Source organism: Prunus dulcis, chromosome 1 (assembly GCF_902201215.1).
Source record: "Prunus dulcis chromosome 1, ALMONDv2, whole genome shotgun sequence".
In the NCBI taxonomy this organism is placed as follows: domain Eukaryota; kingdom Viridiplantae; phylum Streptophyta; class Magnoliopsida; order Rosales; family Rosaceae; genus Prunus; species Prunus dulcis.
This window is the reverse complement of record NC_047650.1, coordinates 41,833,174-41,843,710: the sequence shown is the minus strand read 5'-3', so window position 1 is coordinate 41,843,710 and position 10,537 is coordinate 41,833,174. Positions and strand designations below refer to the sequence as shown.

Below are 10,537 nucleotides of genomic sequence, written 5' to 3'. Positions count from 1 at the left end.
TCAACAAGTAGGCAAATCGTGAGGTGGTGGTAGAATTTTATTTTGAGGACTATTACCATTTTTGACTAGGAATACCACAGTCATTCCCCATGTTTGGTGGCGCTCTATGTGACAATGCATCAACCACACACCTGCATCAACCATACAAATAATTAGATATTAAAATTTGAAATTTTAATGAAGATCATAAACAAAGCTATATATGAATTTTATGAAGATTTAGTATAATAGAAAATGGATAGTTGACCTGGATTATCAGCTCTGAATCTGATTGCAACCCAACCATTCTTATGAACTCCAACTGTATTCTCCTCTGGGGGATCAACAAGGTTATAATTCAAAGGGTCTTTCTTGGGATTGAAGTTTCCAAAGCCCCAGCCAACAACATAAAAGTTATATCCATGCAAATGCACAGGATGGTTATCACTTGCTAGGACATTAGTTCCTTGCAAAACCAGCTCAACACTCGTATTGTACTCCAAAACCACCACCTTCGTGCCGTAGGAAGGTGTCAACAGGTTCTCAGGAAGATCTTCACCGGTATAATTAAATTCCATTGGGGGTTTTTTGGGAAAATCTTTCTCGAAAACTCCCGGGATCTTATAGTAGTAAGCTCGAAGTATGTCGATGGATGGGGCGACAAAGCTTATGTTGTTCACACTGGCAGCAAATCTTTTACCAAAAGGACCAGTGCATGGTTTGTTACTACAATTAAGGAGGTTTACTGAAATGGTGAAGAAGAGGTGGGTGTTTACATGTAATGGGACGTTGGTTGGGTGATCTTTTGTTGCAAGGCTCCTGATTCTCTTGGTGAAGTCAGTTGATGCTTGTGTTCTATCATAAGGGGGCAGATTTGGAAATTTATAATGAGGGAATTTGGGAGGTTCATGGTATGAAGCTTGGTATTTGAGAATGGCCGTTGTCATGGTTTTGTCAAAACCAGCTCCAATGGCACTTGAATATGCTCTTGCAGCCATGAAATAGAAGCTTGGGGGTTGGTTTGCTTGTAATAAAACATCCATGGATTGGCCAGGAGCTATCATAATGTAAGAGGTCTCAATTTGTTTTGTGTAGGATCCGTCTCTTCCTACCAATATCATTTTGTGGTTTGCTATGCCAAAGAAAAGCTCTTCATCCATTACTGCGCTAATTATCCGAAGCATATAGGTTTTTCCATGCTCCACTGTCATTTCGAAAATCCCTGCATGCATACATGTTACATTATAATGTTATCAATTAATACTTAACCCATACAAACATGTGTGTTAGGTCAGTTAGCCAAAGCAGTGTGTTCGTCCACTTGCATCAAAGTTCGAACCCCCTTCCCGTACATTAAAATAGTTTAGAATATTGCCCTTGTGAAGAGAAAAAATAATACTTAAGTGACATATACATATATGTATTTGTAATTAATTAGTTCAAATTTAATTGTTATTTCTTTATTAAGACTATCTATGTATATGGATTTCCTGATGAGTTTGGATATACCTGATTCGGAGCATGGATAGAGATGGCCTGGTTTCCCATTTATGGTATATGCATCTGACAATATAGGCTCTCCTCCTGTTATATTTGCATTTCTTGGTATCTCCATTATATTTTTCTTCCACCATTCACCTATACAACAACAAGAATATTAGGGTCCTTGAAGAAAGCCTTGATGCTTTGAAAATATATGTGGCGAAAGCCATATACATATGCTTTGCAAACGCTATTGACTAAAATTTTAGATAATAATGTTTCAAAAATGCTATGAAAAGACTTGGTGTGTTTCGTAGTGTCGACGGACACATTGCTTTTGTTTACGCTAACTCATACTTTTAATAGCATTTTCGGAGTACTATCTATGTCAATCTGTGCTGTATTATGGATTCCCCAAAAACTTTATTAAAAAAATTCCTTTTAAAGTAAGCCTATCTTTAGCATCAAAAGAAATGAGGTTTGATTTGGATAGAAACAGAATTTGGCAAATAAGCTATAGTTTTTTTCGGAAAAGTCATAAAAATACTATAAATATAATGTATTTCAAATTACTACATACAATACAACGCAATATATGCTATGAATTCAATATCACTTGGTATATACAATGAATGATTTTGAAGTTGGTGGATTTCTTCTGCTATATATACATATTTCTTTCCAAGTAAACAATTTAAAAATATAATCAAAATCTCCAGATTTGACATCCCCTTTCCAAATGGAGCCAAATTAATAGCAAGCATATTATTGTCACAACTTTTAGGGTTTAATTGTAATTATCTTCTATGTTACCTAGTATGATTGGAACCTGTGCATAGGGTTTGGAGAAGGGATAGTGAGAACCAGGCTTTGGATAGACCAAAATGGCACCATGAACTGTTGCTCTTGCCCATCCACTGTGTGCATGCCACCACATTGTTCCTTCTTCTGTTGTAAACTCAATTTTGTAAGTGTACTTGTTTCCTGGCCTAATCGGCCACTGTGTAATATACTCAGGTCCATCTGACCATGGATTTTTTGGCTGCTTAATTCCATGCCTGCAAATTGAATGTACATTCTAATCAAATTGATCATCATAACATGTATATTTGTTTATTTTTGAATGCAAGCGATAGCCTAAAACTACAAAGAGAAGGAGGATTGTTCACACACAAACACTACAAAGTGCTATGGGGTTCAAAAACGTAAGACCACCGATCTATAAGTTAAGGCCAATTTACACTGGGCTAGACCTCGTTGGCAAAACATGTATATTTATAAAATTGCTCAAGTAAGCCACGTACCAATGAAAAGTGATATTGTAGTTTGCCTTGTTATAGACCTTAATGATCATTTTATCTCCTCTATGAGCTTTCAAACTTGGCCCTGGAAATTGCCCATTCACAGTCAAGATGTCTTTAGTGCTACATAGTCGAGTATAAGAAGATGACTTCACCTGCAAAAGGGCGTGCAATTTACAAACATGATTGTAGAGAGAGAGAGAGAGAGAGAGAGAGAGAGAGAGTACACACCACAAAGTTATGGCGATGGGTTTTCCCATTTGCGGCATCAAAAATAAGAAAAAGTTGAAGAAAAGAGAAAGTAAAATGGACTATGCCATTAGCCATAGTAGGGGACCAGACCAGAACTTTCAAAGGCCACTGTGGTGCTTCAAATCTCAGATTGTTACCAGACTTTTTGTATTTCTACTCCCTTTCTTCTTCTTCGTGCTCTTTTCTTTTTTTTTTCTATCTGGACTGTACCAATTAAGAACAATATCCTTCTACATGCCTCATTTCCTCCCATTACGGATTTTAATCTTCGAAATTTGCATCTTTCTTAAATAAGCTGATCTGGTTAAGAAAGTTGATGCAGCGAATACATAAAGAGGATTTCACTACTAAACCAATTTTAACATGACATAATATATAAAAGCCCTTGTAGAGAGCCAATTTGGAGTGAAAAATCTAAAACTAGCCACTTTGGTTATTTTCTAATTGATTCTTATTTTAACACACTAATAACCAATTAGAAAATGACAAGTGGCTTGTTTTGAGTTTTTCTCTTCAAATAGGCGCTATATATATATGAGTTTTTGTGTAATATGTCATGCTAAAATGACTTTTTGAATAAATATCTAATACCAAAATATTAAAAAATAAAAAATAAATCTCTCTCTCTCTGTACCATATGCTCTCCCTCTACTCATTTCTTCTCACCCGCCCCATTCCCCATGACCACCACCAGCAAGCTCCAACCCCAAAACCCATCCCCACGCCACTTCCTCAATATTAAAATCCTGTAATTATAATTTATTAAAATTCTGATTAAATACACTTTTATGGTTAGAGATGGCCTAAAAGGTTTGATAATCCGACCGTAGTGATGTTAATTATAATTACATCCATAAGTAGCTTATTACATCTTTATTCCATATCATATATGTCGGAGGATCCGCATAGCGTCAAATATTGAAGTATTTATGTGGTAGGCAATTTATTAGTGCTTTTTATGTGGGAAATTGAGTATTTGTTGTATTTTAAATAAAGATTTGTGTTTAGTGAGCACGTAAAGTCAATTTCCCAAAAAGATTTCAAAATAAAAAAATAAAAAATTGGTGTTTCTGTTGCCGTCCATTTCTCTGCTACTCAGTCTCTTTCATCTCTCCGGCTCCGTGTTTCTCAACCCTGCGACTCCGTCTCTCTTTCAGTCAAAGACTCGAACCCTAACCGCAGAGGCGCACACCATCAGTCCGGCGTCACACGATCCTCAGGCTCTCATCTCTGCGACTCTCTTTGTCTCTCTCTCCTCTGGCTCGCTACTTTGGGTAATTTTTTGTTTTCAATCTTTTCATTGTTTTTTTTTTTGGGTGATTCATTGTTCTTTCTCAAACTTTGCGTATTCAAATGGCATAGGATCATCTTGCTTAAGCTCTGTTTTTCCTTCTCCTTTATATTCTCTCTGAAAGATACTATATTCTTTTGCATAAACCGGAAAAAGTTGGAAGTATGGACAAATTATATAAACCAATTGCATGCTTGTACTGTAAATTTCTTAATCTTTTCGTCTCTGCATATTCTTGATTGTATTGAATATAAATCTTAGCCGTACATATTCTTTGCTAATTTCTGTATAAGCTGAAATTGAATTGAGTGATCAAATTTCTTAGCTGACACAAGTTCTTTTACAGGCTTTCATTGTGGAGATCTGGTGCCACAAAGTGCACTGTTCAAAGGGTTTTGTAGAGAATTTACTCAGATAGAGAAAGGCATGGCTGATTCCAAACCTACAACTAGCATGAGATGCCATCATTGTGCTGGTCCTCTTTCTAAGGAGATGGAAACTAGCGGGTGGACCGTTCCACCTCTTATTAGGGATAGCTTTTCTATGGTATTGTTCTCTTCTTTTCTTATTTTACCAGCCGCATACATGTATTGGGAAATTTAGTTGGTAAGTGAAATTTGGACTGATGATCTTGTGTGGTGATTGTGTCATGGTACAGATTGGCTCTGCGGTTGGTGGCACAGCAAGTGCTTTTTATGGATTCAACCATGGTAATCTATTTTTCGTTTTCTTTATTCAGTTTTATTAAGATTATCTACTTTCATCCTATGGCGTTCCTGGTGTATGGTTAATACCGCTTGTTCTGAATTGTTATTTATGCCCCTTGGCATGATGACATTCTTAAATGCTTTGAGTTGTGGAATAGAGTTAGCTTTTTGGGCTCTTCTTAGGCTTCAGTGTTTAAGAATTTGTAGGCATCTGTCGTTTGTTCATTTTCTAAAATTTTTAGGGTGTTTATTTATTTTTTCCATAACATATGTGAAACATCTTCTCTTATCCCCCCAAGTGGAGTTTTGTAAATATATATATATTTTCTCTTCTTACCTAGATGTTTGGCAGTGTTTTCTTTAATTATTCTGTAAGCACAAGATGGAGTCCTGGTCCTCCTTTCGTTACTTTTATACTTTTCCTCTATTTTCAATAAAAATTTCTGCTATTTTTAATTTCTTTCCGAATTGTTTGATTGCATAGTATCTCATCATCTTATGGCCATTGTTTGTATTGGTGCAACTGAACCCAAAAACTTTGATTCATACTTCATCAATACATATTAGGGCCTAGATAATAATTGTGAAGTAATGCAAATGTCCATAATTCTCTTGGAATTCTCCATTAAGTCACCAACACCAGTTCTGGGGTGTGATAGTTATGGAAATAGAGCTTAGGTGGTAGTCTACTTCGAAAAAAGTTTTCTTTGTTTGGTTGGGGTGCCTGTTTGACCCTGTTATTTGACAAGCCAGTTTGTTTTGAAGCCTCAATCCCAACTCCTCAAGAACTAGTGTAATATGCAAATAAGATTTCTTATTGTAATGGTGTTATGTTATTTTGAATATGTACTTTGAATACATAAGGGAGATGGATGTCACTATATGCTTGATTGTGACATTGATATGATGTTTGTCGGTGGTGCTTTGATTGTGGAGGGATAAAAGGTCCATGATTGATACAAGGGTAGAACGGTTTGAGAACTGTTATTTATGTAGGTTGCATAGTTTTAATGTGCCCAAAAGACAAACGGAACTTCGCCAGTGTTGTTTTACATAATTTCCTAAACTTATGCTAGGAATACATTAGAATTTAAGCGGTTAATCCTGGAGTCAGGCTTCAATGGAAAGTTGCAAAATCCACCTCCAAATGTGAATTTTGGTACATAAACAAGGAGTGCACTATTGGTATTGTGTTGAGAGTGCATATTTGAATCACCTCTTGGTAGTTAAGATCTTCACCCCTCCTGGAGGTGACATTTCTTCCCTTAGAGGTGCTACTATAGTAGATTTAAGGATAGAAGAACCAAAATACCCATAGCAGTGTCAAACATTTGGACTTGAAATCAAATGCAATACTTGGTTGAAGCTAGTGTGCCTCAGGTAGTGGGTTAGTTGTGCTTGAAGGTATTTAGACAAGTAGATACCTAGTAATAGTGCAAGTTACAACTTATGTTTGCGGCTTCCTGTTTTCATATGACCGGTGGGCCTTTCACAAACTCAGGATGTGGGGTCTGACTGGACACTTAGTCCCTTTTATCCTAGTGTGGAATGTATATTCGCAAATTTTTCAAATTGCCTATCCCTGTATTATGAGATGTGGTTAAGAAAGAATATGTTTGCAAAGACAGAGTGATACAGGGCAGCGGCTATAAGCTGCTGTCCAGCAGGTAGAATAGGACAAAATAATAGTTGAGATGGAACCCAGAGATGAACTGTACAGAGAATAGTTGGATAAAGCAACAAAATAGAAGTTGGAACGAATATCATTGAGTTCTAGGGCAAAGAGATTGAAAAGAAGCTCTATACTCTGTAATTTCTGAATAAAGTTGATAAAGACCCTTATTACAACTATTAACTAGGCTTATATAGCCATCAAACCCTAGCATAAAAGGGTAACCTGATTGAAAAGGAAAACTAAACTAAAGTCATGAAAGTGAACCAAATCCTAATTGGAATAGGAAACTGAAAAGAAGCAACTAGAACCCTAGCCCAATAGACTACCGCGCCCAAGTACTCTTGGAGAGCCTTGTAGATACTAAGGCAGTTCTTTTGTAGTGTATTGAAAAGATGGTGATCAATCCTAATGGATGTGCAGTCTCTAATGTCAGTTAGAAAGGATCACATGAATTTGACTGAGTACTTGTTTTGAGGTTCGTGTTTAGGAAGGTGAAATGTGATACTATGTACATTGACACCATGCCGGTATCTTCTAGACTAATTTAATTTGGAAAAGAAAGAATGCTGGAGGGATCAACTCCTAATATAAGATTATGACATACTGGAATTTCGTAGGAAGATATTGATTTCTGAATTTTTCAAGGAGAAAATTCATTACCTGTACAAATTTCGAGGACAAAATTCTTGAAGGGGTGGTGGAATGTACTATCTTGTGCAAACTTTGTTCCATAAAAATGTGGGATGTCTTTTCATGCTTATTTTATGCATGATTAGGGCACCTGAACCCATACATATTACTATTAGGGCCTAGAAAATAATTGTGAGACAGTGAAATGTTCATCTTATGGAATCCTCCACTTAGTCACCAATCCTGGTTTTCAGGCATGACAAAACGAATTTTATGATATGATATTTATTAAACATGGAAAAGCAGAGCTGAAGATGTTCTCTCATAAAATATTTCCCTCCTTAGCTATGAAAAATTAATTTGCTTCAAGTATCTTAATCCCTTTGTACATTGCCATGGCTTGTACATGTCTTAAGATGTTATTGGCAATCAACAATATACATACGTGTCTGTGTTTATGCTTTTGTTTTTGGTTGAATGACTGTGTTTATGCATACATGCATGCATTCTTGTGAACTTCTGTTTCTACCTTTCATGAGCCCAATGCAATTTTTGTTTTGAGGTATTGGCAGAAAGGTTTATTAAAATATTAATATCTAATTCTATCTTCGTTATTTTTTTCTTGGTGCAGTGATGCCTGTTGTTCGGAGATGGGTAAAAGGACCTATGTGGTTACATTTTTTCATTGGTGTAAGTTCTTCAATTCTTTTACTATTTTCAAAATACCCTACTTCTTATCCCTAAGGATGAAAATGTCAGTATCAGTGTATTTTGATGGAGAAAATAAACTTTGAATTCAAACAAAACTCAGGATTGTAAAATGGTGGGTACTAATTTCCTTGTTTGGGTTCATAACATGGAAAGAAGCTTGACCTTTTGGGACCAAGACTTATTTTGGTTTATATAAATACCATATTGTAGTTATGAGATGGGATATTAATGTGAAAATGAAAATTTTACATTGTGTTAGTTGTGTTTCGTGCCAAATTTGCGGGCTGACTTAATATTATATGTGGAGTTAGGCTGTTGAACTCTTGACCAAAAAAAACAAAAGAGTTTGGCTGTTGAACGAGGAGGCCATCCCAACTGATGTGATGTAGCCCTGTATTGGTAATTCTGTACATGGTAGGCCAGAGTTCTTTTCTGGTTATCTAGAAAGGTTCTGTTGAACTTTTTGGTTGGTGGATTTCTTGTCCCTGCTGGGCATTGTACACTGCTGGCTTTTGCAATAAATATTTGTTCCTTATAAAGAAAAAATTTGGGCTCTTAAATGTTTCAGGATTATATGTTTTTATTTATAGACATATTTCAAGATTATATTTCATTCGATTTGTTCTATTGATATCTTGGACATCTCTTTATATTCTAATATACTTGTTTTTTAAAAAAAATGAAAACTTTTTTAATATTAAATTTGAGAAGTGTTTTCCATTTTAAAAACTGTTTTTGTTCGGTGGCAAACTCCTCCCATCGAATAGAGCTTCTCGAATTTGGTACTTTAAAAACATTTTTTTCTTTCTCATTTTCTAAAAGGCAACACTTGTTTTCTGAAATAGAAAATAGTTTTGGTGTGTAACCAAATGGCCCACATATTACATTCTCGTTGTGTTACTGGTCTAGATATTTGATGAAACAAATAGCCAATGCATGACACATGATGAAAATTTATTCTGGTTGATAGGAAAAAAATTAAATTACACTATGCCTTGCCTATATTTGAACAGTTGGTTTTTCATGGGTTGCATTTTGCAGTTTATTTTGGTTACTCATCTGTATGTGTTTGTGTCTGTGCATATGTACACTTTTCAATCTATGTTCCTAAAACTTTTGAGGTTTTGGGTTGTTCCTGAACTTGCTTTGTTGCGTTATTTGTATGTGCTAATTTTTTCAATGCTTACTTTTAAAAAGATTGTGAATGACATAAGTCTTCCTTTTGAAACTGTAGGCTCCGCCTGTGATTGTATTCTCTTCAGCTTGTGCAGGTTTGGCAGGTCAGTGATTGTTTTGTTATATTATCTAAGATCATCAGTGTGAGCTATTTTATTAGCTTTTACTACTTTTGCTAATGTCTAGTGAGAGTAATTTTGTTGGAGACTGTAAATTATAACAGATGAAAAATCTGAATTTTATATAATAAATTAAGTTAATTAGCATATAATTTAATAAATAATAATAAGATGAAAAGAAAGAGCAAATGTGAATGATTGAACTGAAAATCTTGGGATAAAAAAGACTGAGAATGATTAGATAAAATAGATTAAATGAACTGAGTATGACATTGTAGTGATAGCAATCGACACATGTTACTATCTTTCATTGAACATGATAACCAAGTGAACAAGCTCAATCAAGTCTAAGTCATCTAAGTTACTTAACAGCCTAAAGTATGAGTTGTAGCTGAAATCAGAACCAACATGTGCAGATACCATTGATTGACAGACTGACATGTTTTGCTCAATGAAATATGCCAAATCAAAATCCATGAACTTACGAAACACACTAAAATTTCTGGAGCTTTATAATGGTGATCACAGCATAGTTTCGAAATTAGTTCTTGTTGCTGGTGTGAACTTTGAGATGGTGCTTTCAGCTTTTAGATCTGTTTGTCGTCATTTTTGTATTCACTGTCTGGCACTACGCAAGGGCAACACTCAATGCGTGTAAAACTTGGATCTTGTTTTACAATTCTGCAAACCTCTAATAGAGCTGTTATTTAATGTCTTCTGGAAAATGAACAGGTGGGGCTGTTCCAGCCTTGGCCCAACTTGCTTCTTCCTCGTATCGTGCAGTGGTCTCATCGTCCTCGTTGCCTCCAACATCTGAAGACGAGAAGATTCACAAGTCCAGAACTTCCTCTACTCTGTAATGTAAAACAGCTTTATGCAAGCAAGTGCACGTGAGGGAACCATCAAGGCCACCTGTGTAGTCGTCCATTCATCGAGGTGGTTCATGAAGTCCGGTCAGCTTCAGGCAGACAGAAGTTTTGGTGATACAAAGTTATGATGCAAATAATTGTTGGGTAAATCTTTATGCTGTTAATTGAGTTGTCGAGTTCATAGTATGGTAAATACTTTGCTTTTGACTTATTTTTCCTACCGCGTTATTTTTCGTGTACATGTAAATTTACTGGATGTGTTGCAAAGGAAAGTGCGCTAAGATCCAATATCTAATCAGACAATTGTTAGGCCAAGCAAGTATTTATCGATTGTGGTTTATAATT

General features: G+C 35.7%; 2 protein-coding genes across 2 annotated transcripts; one reads left to right on the top strand and one right to left on the bottom strand.

Moving 5' to 3' along the window:
- On the bottom strand, nucleotides 1-3,267 carry LOC117620207 (laccase-14). The gene is made up of 6 exons (XM_034350351.1): nucleotides 3,253-3,267; nucleotides 2,766-2,917; nucleotides 2,275-2,519; nucleotides 1,489-1,617; nucleotides 248-1,201; nucleotides 1-131 (listed from the first exon to the last, which is right to left on the bottom strand). The coding sequence occupies exons 1-6, from the start codon at nucleotides 3,265-3,267 to the stop codon at nucleotides 1-3; spliced, it is 1,626 nt and encodes a 541-aa protein (XP_034206242.1).
- A 642-nt stretch (nucleotides 3,268-3,909) lies between these two features.
- LOC117616539 lies at nucleotides 3,910-10,537 on the top strand. The gene is made up of 6 exons (XM_034345881.1): nucleotides 3,910-4,288; nucleotides 4,652-4,851; nucleotides 4,964-5,015; nucleotides 7,949-8,007; nucleotides 9,263-9,308; nucleotides 10,056-10,537. Exons 2-6 carry the CDS (start codon nucleotides 4,732-4,734, stop codon nucleotides 10,181-10,183), a joined length of 405 nt encoding a protein of 134 aa, XP_034201772.1. The 5' UTR covers nucleotides 3,910-4,288; nucleotides 4,652-4,731; the 3' UTR covers nucleotides 10,184-10,537.